The sequence below is a fragment of the Hyaena hyaena genome, unplaced genomic scaffold (assembly GCF_003009895.1).
Source record: "Hyaena hyaena isolate Hyena2069 unplaced genomic scaffold, ASM300989v1 scaffold_620, whole genome shotgun sequence".
In the NCBI taxonomy this organism is placed as follows: domain Eukaryota; kingdom Metazoa; phylum Chordata; class Mammalia; order Carnivora; family Hyaenidae; genus Hyaena; species Hyaena hyaena.
In genome coordinates, this window is record NW_024081254.1 from 298,578 (window position 1) to 317,965 (window position 19,388).

Consider the following 19,388-nt stretch of genomic DNA (forward strand, 5'->3'; position numbering starts at 1 on the left):
ATTAAGAAAATCACCAAATTTATTTCTACCTATTTAATTCTAGCTCTGTTCTAGATGCTTTCTTGATAGACACTTCTCTGTCTCCATTCTCTTCCCTCTACTTTGCAATTAAAAAAATTAAAACTGGTTTATATATAAACCATTTCATTGCTCCATCCCAAATGATTAAAAACACTTACTATGGTTTCACTACTCTGAAAACAGAGGGGAAAAAGATGTCCTTCCCTCTTCCAGCTGATATACAAAAAGACTAATTTTCCTAATGCCAAAGAGAATATTTCAGTAAAAATCTCCCAAAAGAAGAAAATACAAAGAAACAATTGCTACAAGTCTGATAATTTTCTACTAATGAATTCCGGTACCATACAAATAATTTTCAGGATTTAATATATCATGTAATAAATTAAACACTAGTTCGCCTGGGATAAGGCAATGCATCTATGTGAAACATAAACGACCGCTGAGGAAGATATGCCTGTTTGATGAAGATCACACTCCCATTAGCATGATGGCTCTAAGATTATCCCCATCTCTGTAAAGTAGCATATTTGGAAATATACTACATCGTTCTTAAAGTAACAAAGCTGAATAGCAAATCACTGTAATAATTGTAGGCCAACAGTTTTGCTTCCTTTTAGAGTATTAAACCCTTGAATTGTGTTGCCATTAACTAAGGGCTCGCCTGTCCATTTTATTACCTTGTAGTCTGTGGAAAGTGTATTGGTTCAATAAAAGCTGGCTCTGGGATAACTGGAACAAATGTGATTATATTCCTGGAATCTTCAGAAAACCTGTATCTTGATGCCTATTTTTTTTTTTTTTTAAGAAGGCCCTCCCTCAAGCTGGCTGTATGTTTCCCATAAAACTTTGTAATAAAAGACCGTAAGATTTGTTGGGGTGCCTAGATAGCTTAACCGACCAGTTAAGTGTCCTACTCTTGATCTCAGCTCAGGTCATGATCTCGCAGTTGGTGAATTCGAACCCTGCGCTGGGCTCTGAACTGACAGTACAGTGCCTGCTTGGGATTCTCCCTCTCTGCCCCTAGCCACTCTCCCAACTCCCTTGCCGTGCATGCTCCCTCTCTCTCAAATAAATAAACTTAAAAAAAAAAAAAAAAGACCATAAGATTTGCAATCAGAAGATTCAGGTTTAAATTCCTGCTCTGCCACCAACTTAGTTTTCGAATTTGGACATGTCAGAATGTCTGAGCCTCAACCCCTCAACTGACAAATGGGACGAAATATAGGTCACAGAGTTCTTGTGTGAATAAATGACTCAACATATAAAAATATGCCTTATAAAATATACATTAGGATGCAAATATCAGTTATTTATATACACGCAGCACATCCACATATATGGTTTATTCCATGGTTCAAAAGAATAATTCTGTAAAAGTTTAATTTCAACTGAATACACAAGGTTCATTATAATTTCGTTACAAGCTTGATCAGAAGTTTTGAGAGTATCTCCTCCAGTAGTGGAAGGTAATGAGAGACAGTGAATGACTTTAGAAAGGTCAAAGGCAGAGCTGAAGAACCATATGACAGTTATAGGTGCTACGTTAAGAAACAAAGTAAGATATGCTCATGTACAAAATGAATGAACTGAACGTGAAGCCAATAGCTCGCTGATGCCCAGGAATGGCTGTGATATACACGTCCGTGCTCTGGTTCCGAGACACTGGATTGCCCTACAAATCAGTAAGTGTCTAGGCAATTAGAAAGATGGAAGGAATATCGTTGGGCAATTTCCTTTTTAAATTATTCCCTATTGCTATATGATGCATGGGAATTTGTTCGTCATTCCCCGCAATAGAGCCACCACACCCTTGAAAGTGTCATCTTTCTGGAAACCTGGAAGCACGATTTGCATTCAGTTGGAAGTGGCCCTCCAACGGTGACAGGACAGATTTCATATTTTGCCACCAATAAAGATCTGAAATTGAAATGCCATTTTTCCAGCTGAGAATCATTTAACAAAGTTTCAGGCAGTTTCCTCCACCTTAAAGCAGTTAAGTCAGTTACAGCTGAGGGTGGAGTGTAAATCTCACCAATGGACCACTAGACTTGGCCCAATCTAATCAATACGTATCACTGTGTGGCTCCCATGTGGAAATGCTGTATCTCATTATAACAAAAATGTCCTGCAGACAAAAGAGGTTTTCCCTTCAGCGAGCTCTTTTAGGTGCCAAATTAAAGACTGAATTGTCCATTTCATTCAGAGATTTCAAAGAGGACTTCCTGGATAAGTTCCTTTGAAATGCAGCCTTAGCTGAGAATATATCATATTTTGAAAAGACGCAGTGATTTCCTAGCATAGAACTTCCAGCATCATTACTTAGAATGCAAATAATTAGCTCCTTTCCTCCTCCAAAAATAAAGATATTTTCCCACATTGTTCAAATGAGACGTAAGGCCACCTCTAATGACCATTCTTTCTTTAGAGCCACATGGCTTTTCCAGGTATAGCTCTTTCCCACAGAGAGGGGAGGCCACCTTAAAGCAAAGCTGTGCTAAATGCTTCTCATTAATTTTCCCACATTAGGCTTCCAAAAGAGATTCGAGGCAAAAAAGTTTATACAGACCTTGAAACTGAGTCTCAGGGAGGTTAACAACTTGCCTAAGATTATCCAGTAATTGCAGCACTCATATATAGACTGACGAGCATGTGTCCACTCAAGAAGTGTGTTCTTTCCATTTCGCCTTACTGCCTGCCATGTTTTGATGGGGTGACATACAGATCGTATGGGCTCAGCTGGTCCCAGGCCATACATTTACCTTACGCTACCCATACTCCTAATCGACTCTGTGTCAAAGATGAACTTTGCAGTCCATTCACAGAATCGCATTCCTGTTAATCTTAAAAGGCTTTTTCTTTGAGGCAACAAAACCTCATATGTCACAGCAGGCTGGTGTATTGCCTGCGTTAGAATTCTGCTTGTATGACTTCAGACAAGACAGATCGGCCTCATCATCTGAAAACCGGATTAAGGTTTTGTGAGAATCATGAGTTGTAATCCATGCAAATTACCCAGCCCAGTGCCGGGTACACAGAAAGCCTTCACTAGATGTACACTATTACTGTCATTATTATTCATTTATTTTTGTTATTATTAATTGAAACACTTACTACTATTTAAGACTGTTTTCCAGAAACTTATCTTTATTTTTCCAATTACTATTCATCAGACTTTTCATTTTTGTTTCCCTCATTTATATATTAAATTGGAATGAATGGTTCTTAATTCAGTAAAGTGGGTGGTATAACAACCTTTTACATTTTTTTCTTATCCTACATAAAGAAGGAACAAGGGTGTCCTACTAACTGTTTTGTTCACATTCTTCTCCTTATGCAACATCACTTACATGTATATAATAGGACACTCATTTAGCAAATTATATGTTTCAAGTCACAGATGCCTCACTTACCAAAAAAAGTAAATAAAGGAAAACAATGTTAGTCCAGGAGACCATCGTAAGACAGTTCTTGAAAACTTTCTAAGTTAGTAGTTCTAAAAATAGTGAATATCAATGCAAATTTCAATCCTAATTTCAAAACAGAAATAAAGACACAGGGGGAGTAAATGATAAGGTTTTGTAAATGAAGAACAAAACCTCCAGTCAAGAACAACTGCTTAGGGGTGCCTGGGAGGCTCAGTCGGTTAAGCGTTCGACTTCCGCTCAGGTCATGATCTCACGGCTTGTGAGTTCGAGCCCCACATTGGGATCTGTGCTGATAGCTCAGAGCCTAGAGCTTGCTTCAGATTCTGTGCCCCTCCCCAACTCGTGCTCTGTCTCTCTGTCTCTGTCTCTCTCTCTCGAAAATAAACATTAAAAAAAATTTTTAAGAGAACAAATGCTTTATTGTTACAATTATTAAAAATATTTAAAAATTCAAGATTAGAAATATGTTAAAACATTTCTGATTTGTATTTAATAACTAACATCAGAAAAATACTTATTATGCATTAAGTAGATGGAGGGTAGATAAATAGAAAGCCAGAATGAAAAACGCCAATTAGAAGAACATATACTAAAATATTAGCAATAGTATTTCAGATGGGTAAGTGGGCAATTCTTATTTTCTTCTTTTTGTTTTTTCTATTCCAACAGGATTTAGAGACGACAGAGACAGAACTTGGAGGGCAGGCATGGTCAGGGGAGGCTTTGGAGAAAAGCAGGAAGTCAGCAGAAAGGATGGAGAGATCTGAGCAGGGCTGAACTCTCCCAAGATTTACTCAGCAGCGAGATGCTCTCATCAACAGGACTCACAGGGGAGGAAAGGGGATGTTTCCCCATAGAAGTGAGCACATTTGTACCTAAAGAATGGAAGAGTAACGGCTCCATGACCCCCAAAGCACATAACACATAACAGGTTTGCTGAATCCATACTCTTTAGAAAGGCTTTTCAAAGTGTACATAGAAAACACAACTGCCAAGAGTTCTAAGAATGTAGCCCCACACAGACATGATTACATCGCAATAGCACAGTTCAGTTTTCACGCACAGGGATTTACCGGTGTCCCCTTTCTGGCTGAAACGAAGTGAAAAGAAACCTATTCTTCGGGGCTGATTATTTCTGACCCATGTGAACTCTCCCAAGGTCTTCAATTCTTAGATATCATTTGAATGTTTAGTCCCGCTTATTGCTATTTCCGCTTCCTCAAGTTTCCCCTTCAGCCTTTACTAGATGGAACTGTGCTGACGCCACAGCCTTCTGCAATGCGGGGTTCTGTGGGTACTGCCCAGAGACGAGTTGAGTGCCTCACGCTGCTCTCACTGCTCTAACCAAGACTAGACTTAGGATCATGCCACTATTGGTTGTATTTTCAAATTAGAGAGCCTCTTTTCATGAGAGTTAAAAAAAAAAATGCAGGCATTGATCAATTCCACAGCATGTACTGAGAGTCTAGCGTGATAGAGGAAGGAGGGATGCATGAAGATGGCACACTGAAATATTTTAACATGATATCGAAACACAAAGCCTTCTTTCTTCATCAAAAACCTTTACCAAACAACAGGAACTAACTGTGCCGAGAGCTGCAGAGTCAGATTTCAAAATTATTTCTCTCTCACCAGTATTGCCACGAATATAAATGTGAACCGAGAGATTCATTTCAGTTCCCCAAAGCTCTGGAAAACCCAAAGAAGTATTTCTTTTATTCCAAGATTGCTCGGATGTGCTTAAGGATGGCATCCATTGCCCCGTTAGTGACAGCATGAGGGTTCTGATGACAAGAGTTTCAATCACTTTATTCAATGAATCACACAGAGGAGAGACTGTTCCCAGACAAAATGCCAAAAGGAAAAACCCAGTATTTGCCCTTGTATAATAAACCCTCAAACATCTAAAACAAAGCTCCACATGATTCCTTAATGCTAGTCAGCTAAAATCTATGTAATTATACTAATCTTTTTATAAGTAGAATTAAATAACAAATATCCCAAACTCCCCAGAAGGGATTATCGTTTCAGACTATGTAATGACTATCGTTAGAATACAGAAGAAGCCAATTTAGTCCTCTCCAATATTTTATATCCTGTTTCATATCCCTAGACTGCTGACATCAATCTATTTAAATGATGCTTTATCTAGCTGAAATACAGTCAAAACATCAGACTTCTTGCAATAAAAGATACGTTTACATCATTTCGTTACAATTGTGGTACCAACAACCCAAAGGGAAAGGCTTTAGGATCAAACCGGATCTATTCCCACAGACTGAGAAAACAACTAGAGTTGCCTAATGTACAGACCTTCTTGCAAGTGGTCCCTACCATGCTACCAGCCAAGGGAAATTGTTCCTTAGACACAGCCTCTGGGCTGGATTAGGATGACTGGGGACTTCTATTTATTGAAGAGCTTATCAAACTGAGAAACAGCTTTAAATAAAGAGCTAAAATAAGGGAGAGAAAGACTGTAATTATAGGCTTTATTTCAAGTTCTGATAAATTCCCCTGGTGGATATCAAAACTAAATTCTATGCCATTCACAATTTGCGAGTATCAAAACTATTTTTACTAGTCCTCGCTAATTTCTTGAGTTCCCCTGACATAGCACAAAGCACCAATCAATCTCACCGTAGAACTCCATAAGCACAAAGCACATTTCACATTAAACAGATGAAAACCAATCTGAGATCTTGCCTGGGGACTTGCTTTCAAGCATTCTCATAATTAGTCACTTGCTATCAAATTTGAATTAAGGGCATCTATATATAGTTTCCTTACTCTGTCACAGCAGGTTTTACATGAGAACAGGGGAGCTTTAGAATAGGCCCCAAACAGCTGGGTATCAGCCCGGTACCAGGCCTCAGGCAATTGCCGAAGGCATCAAGACACGCTAAAAACAACCAATGATGTTCTCTATTGCTCACCTAGAAACAGGCCTCAGAGGCTCTGTAGTCATTTTTCAACATTCAAAGATACTAACACGATAAAATTACCACATATGTCATGTCTTCTAATAGCCACATGAATCTTAGGGGAGGGGATATCCAGTCCATCCTAAGCATAGCAAGAAGCCATAGCCTTCCAAAGAGCAAATACCAGCCTGCTCCTGAACTTGATGAATGTTCCTCAGTAAGGGCAGAGGATAGACAGGAACACGATCTTCAGAAGCAGGTTCTGTCTTGGGTTAAAAACTAGTGAATGGAATATTTCAATATACTTACATGAAGAAGTATTTGCTCCTTCTGTTGATACTGATATTCTAATGGGAGACTCTATAAAACAAAGAAGTGAAATGAGGCTTTATTGAGTCATGCAGCTTACATTCTTAAATCAGAAATTTGCCAGGCTTGAAGGTCATCTAGAAAAAGAGGACTAGAAAACAGTGCCACAGAGAAGCTGAAGTGTTTCAGAGCCAGAGGAACATACACACAATATTTAAAGACCAACAGAGGACCACAGAGTCCAAAGACTCTTTTGAAAGGGATGAAAATCGAGTCATTCCCCCTGTGATTATACTCCACATACCAACTGGTGTATGAACTTCCTAGAAACATCGCTCTGAACAGATCCCTAGTATGAGTGAGATGGATAATTCCTTGCCTCAAGTGTGGCCTTGATATTAAGAAATACGAAATGAAAGAGAACAAATCCCATACTCAGAGAGAATGAAAGTCAACTTTCATGCATAGAGGAAAAAAAAGTATTCTCAGGCAACATGGACCACATAAACATCCTGACCAAATACGGTACTAAATAATGTCCATGCAAGACCCACTGGAGCAATTATGTTAGGATTAAACAAAACATGCTAAAGAAATTCATAACATACAATCACTGGAGATATATGGTAGCGAGAGTCTTGTAGGTACCAAGCATAAAGGAGGGAAAACTGGTATTTAAATACAGACACAGCATAAAACACAACTCATGCAGGAAAAAAAGCATGGGACCTAAGGGTTTTTATTAGTCAGAAAGAAGAACAACTTAGTATCAAAGAGGGATTGAAATTCAGCAGCCAGGAAGTTATAAAAATTCAAGTCATATATCAGAAAATAAGAGTCACAGTCACTGCAAATTCCCAAGACAGGCACCACATAAACTGAAAAGCCCAGCTTCCTAACAGCATCTACCAGAGTCAGATAGTGAAGTCCCTTCCGGTTAAGAAATGCCTGAATGGAAGGGGAAGAAAATTCAGGTAACTCAATGACTTTTCTCTCTTTGTTGTTCTTTTTACCTCTCTGTTTCCTCATCTTTCTCTCTGTCTTCTTCCCTCTCACACTCTCTCTCTCTTTCCTTCCTTTCCTTCCTTCCTTCCTTCCTTCCTTCCTTCCTTCCTTCCTTCCTTCCTTCCTTCCCTCCCTCCCTCCCTCCCTCCCTCCCTCCCTCCCTCCCTGAGAAATACAGCCCTCTTAGACTCCAGGATCAATCACCCCAGCCTAGAACACACATGCATACATCTTTATGAACAACACGTGAGTATGCCCTAAACATGGCCAAAGCAGTCTAGGATAGAGAAATTTAGCTCTTATGATCTTGAAACATGGCTTTAAAGGGAAGAGGAGGAATTGGTGAAGGTAAGTTAAAAAAAAAAAAAAAAGAGGGGGGACGCCTGGGTAGCTCAGTCAGTTAAGCTTCTGACTTCAGCTCAGGTCATGATCTCACAGTTCATGGGTTCGAGCCCCGTGCCAGGCTCTGCTCAGAGCCTGGAGCCTATTTCAGATTCTGTGTCTCCCTCTCTCTCTGCCCCTCCCCAGCTCATGCTCTATCTCTCTCTGTCTCAAAAATAAATAAACATTTAAAAATTAAAAAAAAAAAAAAGAGGCTGTGATCGAAGATATGGCCTCCTAAAGTTTCAACAAGGTACAGGCCATAATGCAGGAAATCAATGAAGCCAAAACATTAAACATGGGGTAATGGGAAGGAATACTGAGCTGAAAGCCTCTGCTCTCCTCCTTACTGAGATATAGGACTTAACATTTCTAATGCTTCAATTTTCTCATCTGTACAAAGAAGAAAAATAATGTCTTGTTTCACACAGCTGTTGTGATTACGAGATGCAAAAATCTTTGTGAACTGTGAGGTATCATGCAAAAACCTGTTGTCCTTATACCTCTGAAGTGAGTTTTGAATCTAGGTCTCTAAAAACTTGCTTCTACTTAGATGTGAATTTTTCAATGTTCCAAGGTCCTGTTAACCATAGAAAAATAGAGGATAAGGAATATAGAATTGAAAAAAATTAAATTCACAGCAGATTGAATTCACAGCCAGTGGAGAAATCAATGAATTACGGGTATACATGCATTAGTACAGTAGTAGAGTTGGGTTATAAGTAGCTCATATCTGCTCAGACTAATTGCTACCAGCAAATATTATAGACAAGTAAGAAACAAAACAAACAAACAAAAAAAAGCAACAACTTGAAAAACTCGGGCTTTCTGTAAATGTAGTGACCCACAACTGATCATTAGGATCCCAGAGGTCAGAGATTAGACACAAATACATTATCCAGGATCAAACTGTGATAGATGAAAGAGATCAGAGGCAGCTCAGAGAAGCACCTATAAAGATTATATAAATTGAATGTATAACCCAGATGTCTTCTCTAGTGCTCTAACATCACGAAGTTGTATCTAGACCTTTCTTTTCCCCATGCATGCCTTTCAGGCCCAACTTCAGAAATACAGCAAGAACTGTACTCCTTTAAGTAAAATCCAAAGAAGCAAAACGAACTGGAGAAAACACTGGAGCAGAAAGCAAGAACAGTTGCAGTTTGGATGCAGAAGGGGGTCTGATTAGTAGAAGGTGCAGCCAGCAGTTAGGTCTGTTGTTCTGATTAGTAAAGTTTGGGGAGCTTGTTTTCCTTACCTGAAGACACATATGCTCTTTCAGTTGAGGCTGGCATGCCAGTGATGCTCTCTGCAAAAAGAAAAGGTGATAGGATATTATGATGTATAATCAGGAGGCCAGGAGCCACTTCCACAGCCTGCCTTCAAACTGTAAGAGTGTGAAGGAAGAAAGTATTGCAAGAGGGTGATGAAGACCCAGGCTCTATCACCCTTAAAGTGAGAAATGCAAAAAAAAAAAAAAAAAAAAAGGACCATCCAGAGAAGTAGTTCTTCTTTCTTGGGCAAAGAGCATGAGATGAGCTGTGCTGGAGAGTACATAAGGAGAATTCCCTGCCCCCACTGGGTCCGTGATAGATGATATGGCAAGGAGGTTGTAGGCTCCTTCTCAGAAAGGAAGACAGATAGCAGAAGTACAAAAAAAAAAAAAAAAAAAATCAAAGTTGCAGGATCAAAGCTGTGGTCAGAATTTTTAAGTTATGAGTTTTTGGAGAATTACATTTTTGTTCAAAAACAAAAGCAAACAAGGCTTCTAGTTGGGATTGGTGAAAGACATCAAGTTCCAGCATTGAACTCTACAGAAAATGGCCAATGATAATCAAGAGGGACCCCTCATTGGAGAAACTTTTATATATTCTGGGCATGGTACAGAGGAAGTAGGCAGCTCCCTGCTCAAGGGAATGAAGAAGAAATTGCATCCTTCTGAACATACCATCATCATGGAAATCATGAGTCGTGTTGAAACTCTGACATGCTTTCAGCTGATGACTGGCTTTATAATGGAACAAAGGATGATTACATTTTCTAACCAATTCTGTCCTCTTTCCATTCTTCTGAAAAGGATTTTAGTTGTTAAGATATAGCATATTCAGTAAGGTACAGTTTTAGGAAGCCTGGAAGATGTAGTGATGCAATAGTGAGTACATTCAACCTTCACTGTTTGTATAATTATTGTTAAATGACTTAATTACATTTCACTGTTTAGTATTTACTAACCAGGACAAACAGGCAAGTTGAATCTGCTACAATATACATATATATAGATATATATTACAAAACTTACTAGTAGCTACTAAAATCTTAAACAAGTCATATATGTTATCATTTTACATCTGAATCTATTAATCATGGAGTTAGAAATGTTCATGATCAATTTGATCATCTTTAAACAAAGATATGGCCACTTAGGGTTTCCATGGCGGGACTAGTCCAGGAGGCAAGCAGAATTAATTTTTTTTATTTTTTAATTTTTTTAATGTTTATTTATTCTTGAGAGACAGAACATGAGCATGAGCATGAGCAGGGGAAGGGTAAAGAGATGGAGACACAGAATCTGAAGCAGACCCTAGGCTCTGAGCTGTCAGCACAGAGCCGGACGTGGGGCTCGAACTCACGAACCACAAGATCATGACCTGAGCCGAAGTCGGATGTTTAACCAACTGAGCCACCCAGGAGCTCCCAGAATCAATTTTAAGTGGCAATATTTCTTCAACCTCAGAGGCTTCTCGAGGGATAAAATGTTTTTGTAGAATGAGAAGGGAAAGAAATTGCACGTGAGATTCAGCGGGGATGTTTAAGAATATGCATCGGGTGAAATATGAACATATAAAGATCAGAAATACACCTTTGGTAATACCGAAGGTGTCTTTCTCATGAAAGTAAGTATGGAAGGTCCTCTCAAATCAAACATTAGGACAAATCATTCAAGATGTGTGATTATTATCAAGCCACCAAAGTAGCCTACATTGCCTCTTCTGCCCACGACAAATGGGATCAAGAGAAAGGAATCAGAACATGAGGGTATATGATGGTCTTTGGACTTTCTCAAGCAGCAGGAATCAAAGTCGATATCCTGGATTGGTAATATGCCATATCTGTATATAACATGGCTACAGCCAGCTTTCTTGACATGGGCTGCAGAAAATGAAATTGTTCTTTGGGGAAAATTGAATCTGAGAGAAACATTTTAATCAAAGATTCACAACATTTATCTTTCTCTACAAACACCTAGAAGAAGATCCACATTTCCAAGCAAGGCCCACATCAGGAGAGATGTTTCCTTAATCTGTCCTTTGGGACCCATCAATGACATGACAGCCAGATTAAAGTAGTAAGCTCAGGGTCATAAGAATTGGGCAGAAATCCCAAACCCAGCATGAATATCAAGACTCTTCAAATTTATTTTTCACAAACCAAGTACTTGTCTACTATGACCTTCCAAGAAAAAAAAAAAGTTTGAGCTCTCTATCTCCAGCATGAAAGATCTCAGATTAGAGGAAAGGTTAACCAAAACATTTCCTTTTTTAATTGAATGTTACATAAAAATACCTGAGCAGAAGGTTACCACAAAAATCTATCTACACAGAGACAACTTAAATTAACCTCGCTTTCTTAAAAAATATAATAATAATCTCCCTTCTTAAAATTAGATATTTACCCTGGAGACTTTAAAAATATCTTTAATGATTATGGCTCCAAATAAAAACCTTCTGAATTATCTTGGGGGAAGGAGAAGTTAGGAAATTGTATACATCCACACTAAAAGAGTCTTGCTAGTAAGAAAAATTAATCGTTTTGATTAAAACTACTCAGGAAGCATTTTTCTACATGTTTTGGGTAGAATTAATAGATTTACAAAACAGTCTTTTGTTGTAAGTGATTGAAAATAATTCTGTTACAATTACAGATTTAAAAAAATTAAGTCCTGCAATCTTCTTGATATTTATTTAAGCAAAATTTTTTTGCTATAGTAATTGGGTATATTAAATTTGTTCATTTATAAAGGACGTCCCCTTCATTAGTGCAAATTAATGAGGATTTAGAATTATCAGGAGCTGAACACAGCTGAGCAACTTATGCTGAGTAGGCAAGTAAACATAAGGAACATTCGTGTATTTGTAATGTTTGAATGCATTTTTAATAAATCGGATCTGGTCTCAAGAAAAAGTTGCAGCGTTTGAAAAATGACACCTTATGGAAATTAATTTTTCTAATTATTATGTATGCATGGCTTGTTTGAGATTTCACCATGAGCACAATATACTGCATATGACTATTTAGCAAAATGCACATGTACATATATACAAACATACGTATGAATGTGCCTGTATGTATTTAAACATCCATTTCTGTGATTCTTTGTTATTCTAAAATTATAGGATATTATTATGTGTATAAAAATATGATCAAGTCATCTTTGTAAAGATTGACAATGGGACCACTTACGTATTAGCACTAGTAACGATGACTTCAGGAATATCCTCAAGTGTCTGCATTCCTGCTCATAGTGAGAGCTTCCTCTTAAACAACTGAGAAATTGTGAAATGACCAAATGCTGGAGAGACACAAGGGATACTATGCATTGGAGAGATAACTCTGTTCCACTCATGATGTTCTTCCTTATTAGCCTTCATGGGAATACAATAGAATACAACAGACATGGGGACTGTTTTACAGATTACCAAACATTTTATATGATCGTCAGTAATAACCACAGCTTGTTTACCAATATCACCGCATTTCCAACACCACCATCAGTTTGGGAGAAGGGGAAACTAAGCGTATTACCCACATGAGCCAATTTTTTAAAGGATCCATTGATGTATTAGTCAAATTCTGTGGACATAATATTTTTCGTTCATCTGAGAGGAAACAGCAAATTTACTGCTATGAGCCCAATGTTGCTATGGGATCTTGAATCTCACTCAAATACTTTTTCTCCTGATTAAAAAAAGAAAATCTAGTAGACGATATGATTGATTAGTATGTATATTCTCTTGTATTAATCCTTTAAAGACTGAAGTACTTAATTAATTTGAAAACGAGTTAGGTCTATTACTCTCTTTCCTAATCTGATGCCCAGGAGCTTTCATAAAGCTCCGCAACTAAGAATTAATTGCAAAATTAAGGTTTCCTAAATAAAGACTGAGCAAAATGAAATGCAAATAAAAATGAACATACAGTGTATAATCTGTATAGGCATGGTATCTGTGGCCTTGTAGGCTGCCATATTTGAATTCATGAAGGAAGCTACCCATAATGCATCATGTAATAACGACTGCCTATGACAGCCTTCTTTTTCGTTTGTTTGTTTGTTTGTTGGGGGAGGGGGTGCCTGGGTGGCTCAGTCGGTTAAGTGTCTGATTTTGGCTCAGGTCATGATCTCATGTTTCATGGGTTCAAGCCCTGTGTCCGGCTCTGTGCTGACTGCCAGCTCAGAGCCTACAACCTATTTCAGATTCTGTATCACCCTCTCTCACTGACCCTCCCATGCTCACCTTCTCTCTCTCAGAAATAAGACATTAAAAAAAATTTTAAGAGACAGAGAGAGAGAGAGGGAGAGAGAGAGAGAGAAAATCTTAAGCAAGGTCCATGTTCAGCATGGAGTCAGACGTAGGGCTGGATCCCACAACTGTGAGATCACAACCTGAGCTGAAATCAAGAGTCAGACATGCAAATGACTGAGCCACCCAGGCGCCCTATGACATCCTTTTTTATAAGAAAGCTCAAAGGACTTTATTACACTCACAAAGTCCAAAATATAATGAGCAGATTCCACAGGTGTGTATCTGTCTACTGTATGGCGAATTCTTTTTTTCCAAATAAGATCGGATTAAAAGCGCACTGGAAAAGGTAAACAACATAAATTTCTAAAACATACCTGAACAAAATGATTGGCTACATATATATTCTTTTCTAAATGTTTGAAAAGAGTGAAAATATGGTCATTATTTCACTCAAGCTTATAACAATTCAAGGAGAATTTTTTGGGTTTCTGTTGTCATTTCCTTTATATCTTGTTGCTAGTGTAAGCAAATCTAAACAATGAGTTTCACTGCAGAAAGTTCATAATATTGGATGGAAGACTTTTGTGGTCTAAGCCAATTTCTTCCCCTTAATAGTTATATAGCTGTGTTAATGGAATTAAAAGTAGTATCAGGTACTAAGGTCATCTTCCTACATTTTCCACTTTTTTCTGAGGAGAAAAGAAAATAATCTCTCAGTCAGATCTCCCCCTAACCTCTGCCATTTCCTCTAGAATCCCGTGCCAAAATATATTGTGAACATCTTAGTGCAGAGAAGGTACCCATGTGGGAATTTCATCACAAGGAATCTGTTGCATATGATAAAATCAGGATAATTAGTTCACAGCAGCAAACCAGGATCTTTCTGCAAGACAACCTATGCAGAAATTATCAGACCACAGTTGTGTACTCATTGGAGAATCATGGGAGAGATGAGGGAGACAACACAAAATTAACAAGACGACTAATATTGTATAGAAAACATAAATTAAAATCCTAAGGGGAGTTCTACATAATGTAATACTTTGACAACATGCTCTTATTTTTAAAACTTTTTTTTTTCTAGGACCCCATAGGAAAATGAAATTCTTGAGAACTCCACTCTCTCGGCCCAAGTCAACAATAAATACACATTTAGGAAGAGACGGCTTAGCCGTGCGGCAGTTTATGATCAAAGTAGAGTGTTTCTGTGCAATGTTTGCCCAGGTATCTAAGGACAGGGGATGTGACAACACAAAGGTTGTGTATCTGAGTCCCAGTGAGCTCCGGACCTGAGCAGAGACTTCTTTGATAACCAGAATTGGTCTGAATACAGCAAATTCAGAGAGATGTAGAAGAGGCTGAAGGACCAGAATGATTACTTGTTTTCTTTTTGGTTGTGCCGCAACTAAGCCCCTGAGGTGTAGGGGGAAAAGAGGTCTCCCAATGTGCCAAACATACTGGCCTTATCTATCATGGTGGCCGCCAAGCCACCAGCTCTGTGAACAGCACGCAGGCCCGTAGCCTCTGAGGAGAGGGGCGTTTCTAGGCAGCCATTTTCACTTCACTTTCCAGGGTTAAGCCCAGAGCAGACACTTGACCAGAAGGCAGCTGACTGGCAAGCTCTCTATAGGTCTTTCCATTTGGTCTGGTAAAGTGAGTTCTGTGATTCAGATTCTTGCAATGGGGAATGGGAATTAAAATGGAAAGAATGCCTTACAAAAAGTCATGAAGAAATGGCCAAAGGGGATCACAATCAGGTTAGAGTTCGGAATATAAAGCAGCATAGTTGAAAGCAAGAGGTGAGACAATAAAAGAAATAGAAGAATCAGTAAAGTATCTGAGACACATCAAAGGCAGAAACACTAGAGAGAAGATCTAGAAATCCCTGCTACCTAAATTTTTAGATATGCCCTGGGTACACTTTTCTCCTTGATACCCAGTAACAATGGAGTTATAGTTCTTCCCCATAGAACCCCTCTTTCTTTAGGTCTCATGCCCTTCCATCAGTGTTTGTCCTTCACAAACTGAAGAATCTAGTTGAACATTCACAAACACACAGAACAGAGGGAGACGTACTAGACCAGGAATACAAGAAATCTGGTTTCATGTCCTCCTTTGCTACCAAATAGCTTCTGATCCTGAATGTGTCTGTTTTCAGACACATGCTAAGTCTACATTCCTTTTGGAATGCAATGAGAAGGTTGGATAAGGATGAACTATCCCCAGGGTTCTAAGAAAAAAAAGAAAAACCAGACCACCCTGTATTATAATTGAGATTCCTGGGGAGCCTGGGTGACTCAGTCGGATAAGCGTCCAACTTTGGCTCAGGTCATGATCTCACAGTTCGTGGGTTGGAGCCCCGTGTCGGGCTCTGTGCTGACAGCTCAGAGCCTGGAGCCTGTTTCAGATTCAGAGTCTCCCTCTCTCTCTGACCCTCTCCTGCTCATGCTCTCTCTCTCTCTCTGTCTCTCTCTGTCTCTCTCTCTCAGAAATAAATAAAACATTAAAAAAAATTGAGATTCTTTATTCTCCTTCAGATGCTCTACATAAGCCAGTAAGACCTCATTCCGTAATGAAGTTTAGTTGGTTGTTTAAGAATGACTTCCTTACAACATCTGTGAACTTCTGTTTATTCCTGTCAGGTAAAAAAGACTGATTATCAAAACATGCCAACTTTCATTTCCCTACACTATAATTGGTCAATACTAAATATTCAAATTGGCGGCCAATTCTTGAAGGAACTAATATGGAAAAATGAGTCGGATAACTCTCCTCTGAGAGAAATGTATTATCATTTCTGTATTATCATTCGGCACCCCAAAATTAATAAAAAACTAAACCCAATGGGCTTTTGCCAAGAATGATATACTAGTAAATAATTCACTGCTTAATCCTGTAAATCAGAAAACACGGAATAATAGAATAGTACTGTAAGCACTCCGTGGGACTGTGACACTTATTCTAATTGTATTTTCCTGGGAATTTATAGTATACATTGCTCTACAAATCTAATCCAGTGTCAAAATCATAATTCAATAGCATTTACCACAAGGAGAAACGTTCAACCAAGCCAATGACAAGCTGAGAACAAGCTACTAAACATGGCACAATAGAGCGAAAAAGAACAAAACACGAATAATCCACTGAGATTAGTTTTTATTTTTTTTTAATGTTTTTTAAATGTTTTATTTATTTCTAGGAGAGAGAGAGAGAGACAGCGTGAGCAGGGGAGGGTCAGAGAGAGAGGGAGACACAGACTCTGAAACAGGCTCCAGGCTCTGAGCTGGCAGTCAGCACAGAGCCCGATCCGGGGCCCGAACCCACGAACAGCGAGATCATGACCTAAGCGAAAGTCGGACGCTCAACCGACTAAGCCACCCAGGCGCCCCTGAAATTAGTTTTTAAATCTGTGTTTCAAGTAGCATGCTATAAAATTCCACGTGGGGTAAACCACCACCAGCACCATGCTTCCTGCTTAACCTGTGCTGATTAAAAAGTAAAGTGATGCTATATTTACTCATATAAATTTTAAATGGCTCTTACATTTGAAACTATAAACGCAGCTCCTAAAAATAGTAATAGAAACTGCTTTTCACTGTTGTCCTTTACTCTCTGTGGAGGGAGGTATTTAAAATTAAAGTAATGAACTCTGATTACCCTGCCACAGAGCAGTTCAGTGGGGAATCCAGAGAGGGCTGGGAATTAACTTTCCCAACCCCGTTCCATATTTTCATCTTCCTCTCTTCTCCCTATCCTACTGAGTCAATGGGCACAAACTATCAGTCTCCTGTGGAGGTGACCCTTAAAGTTATTTTTACTCATCCCTCACATTTTTACCTTATCACTTTAAGAGACCAGGCCTTCACAGCGGACACTCTCTCTCACCTCCTGCCTAGAATGGGGCAATATAATTAGGCTTGGCTTTATGACAGATGAAAGGGCTTGTGTAGGCCATCGTTAAGTGCCATCATGAAAAAAGAAAAAGAAGCACCAAAGTGTTTTTGAAGTCACATTTTATTATTTCAAGAGACTGAGACGCTCCCTGCTAGCTCATCAGCTTCTAGAGATGACTCCATCAAATCGCGGAGTACTGGGGTATGACAAGCAGACAGCCACCGGCTGTGGCGCTTTTACTTCTTGAGATCAGTCAGAGAAGTTGCTGGAGGGGAAGCAGTACCTTCTACCTCCAAGTCCTTCATTTGCTTAACAAATCTCCCTGGCGCTGTTCTCAGGGAAGCAGAAGCTGAAGACTAAGCATGGTAGGAAATACTTTGCCTCTAAGTCTCTCCTGTTTTCAGAATTAACAGGGTTAGAAAAAAATGGACAGGCCTAACTTCCTACTACCTAGAGTCAGCTGTATGAAAAACACATAGGAGAACATTAAAATATCCAGGACTGAGTCACGATTGTATTCTGTTAGGCACACACATGCTGTACACATATTCATATGTAATATACATATGTACATACATATGTAATACACATATAACCTGCATATACATATGTATTCTGTATATAAATACACTCACACCCATATATACACATACATATGCTGCTATTGATAGAGCCAAAGACGACAGCCATCCCTGACAAATTTAAAGAGGAGGTATAACCTCTTTCTGATGCTGCCATTCATGACCTTGTTGAAATCCTCAAAAAAGAAAAATCTGTGTGTATTTCAGGTTTATATCAACCTCGCGGAGTAAAGAGCTTCATGGAAGACACACAAGATACTTGGAGTATATGGTTTTCCTTCCACGTTTTTTATTTGCTCACAGTAGATTTAACCCACAAGTTTATATTAAAACTCTTACCACATATCTCGATTACTCCTCATACAGACTGAGAAATAGAATGTAGTAGGTATCTCTTACCATTTGAATCCACAATGGTGATATTGGCAGAGGCACTGTCATTTCCTAATTTGCTGGTCACTTTGCACATATATTCTCCAGAATCTGCCAGTGATGCTTTGTTAATGCGAAGTTCTGACTTCCTGTAAGATCAGGACAAAAGTGGTGTAAGTATATTTCAGAGAAATACAGTGACCATCAAAATCTATTTCTCTGTAATTTCAGGGTTCTCAAACACCCCCTCCCCACTCTACACGGACAATTTCAAAACTCAACTTACTAACACATAGATATGACATGACCAAGAGTAAAAATAAGATTATTATCACATTTAAGTTATACCATGGACATGGCCTTAATTTTATCACCCAGATTAGTAATTTAAAGTAAGTCTCCTCTAATTTTTCTTTTTATTCTTCTACCACCACCATGAAACACATTATGCCTCAGGTATTTTTTTTCAAACCAACTGGAAAATTCTCTTCCTTTGTATAACTAAATGTCATCTGACACTAGGATGATTAAAAAAGTGTAAATTCATTAACAAAATCTGGTAAGGACAGACTCAAGGAAGGCTAGAATAGATTAAAATTCTCTGCACTTTTCACAGTGGTATCATCAGGAATTATGTTAATTTTGAATGAAGAGGATTTATCACTTACAAAGAAAAGGAATTTATCTTTAAGATTTTCATTGCTAGGAGCAGAGGACACAAATCATTCTTAATATTGAAATAAATATACAACAACAGCACACACATTTCTAAAACTGCATATAAGTCAATATTCAGCACTCTTTCAGCCTGGGCAGCAAAGTGATTTGCATCTGTCTGTGTTTTACTGTTCCATATAGCCAATAATTTAAGCAGCCTCCAAGATTTAAAAACTCAGAGCCACTGGGGTTGGTTGAGTTTACTAAAGACTTATTTATTTATTTTTAATGTTTTATTTA

The 19,388-nt window shown here is 38.5% G+C and overlaps 1 protein-coding gene across 5 annotated transcripts in view; it reads right to left on the reverse strand.

Moving 5' to 3' along the window:
* The window catches only part of NRG1 (neuregulin 1), a 220,061-nt gene that overhangs the window by 141,259 nt on the left and 59,414 nt on the right, over positions 1–19,388 (reverse strand). For all 5 annotated transcript variants that reach the window (XM_039257503.1, XM_039257500.1, XM_039257501.1 and 2 more), the window contains exons 3-5: positions 18,459–18,580; positions 9,321–9,371; positions 6,677–6,727 (exon numbers count right to left, since the gene is read on the reverse strand). In XM_039257503.1, coding sequence (XP_039113434.1) covers positions 6,677–6,727; positions 9,321–9,371; positions 18,459–18,580 — 224 coding nt within the window. The remainder of the gene's footprint in view (positions 1–6,676; positions 6,728–9,320; positions 9,372–18,458; positions 18,581–19,388) is intronic.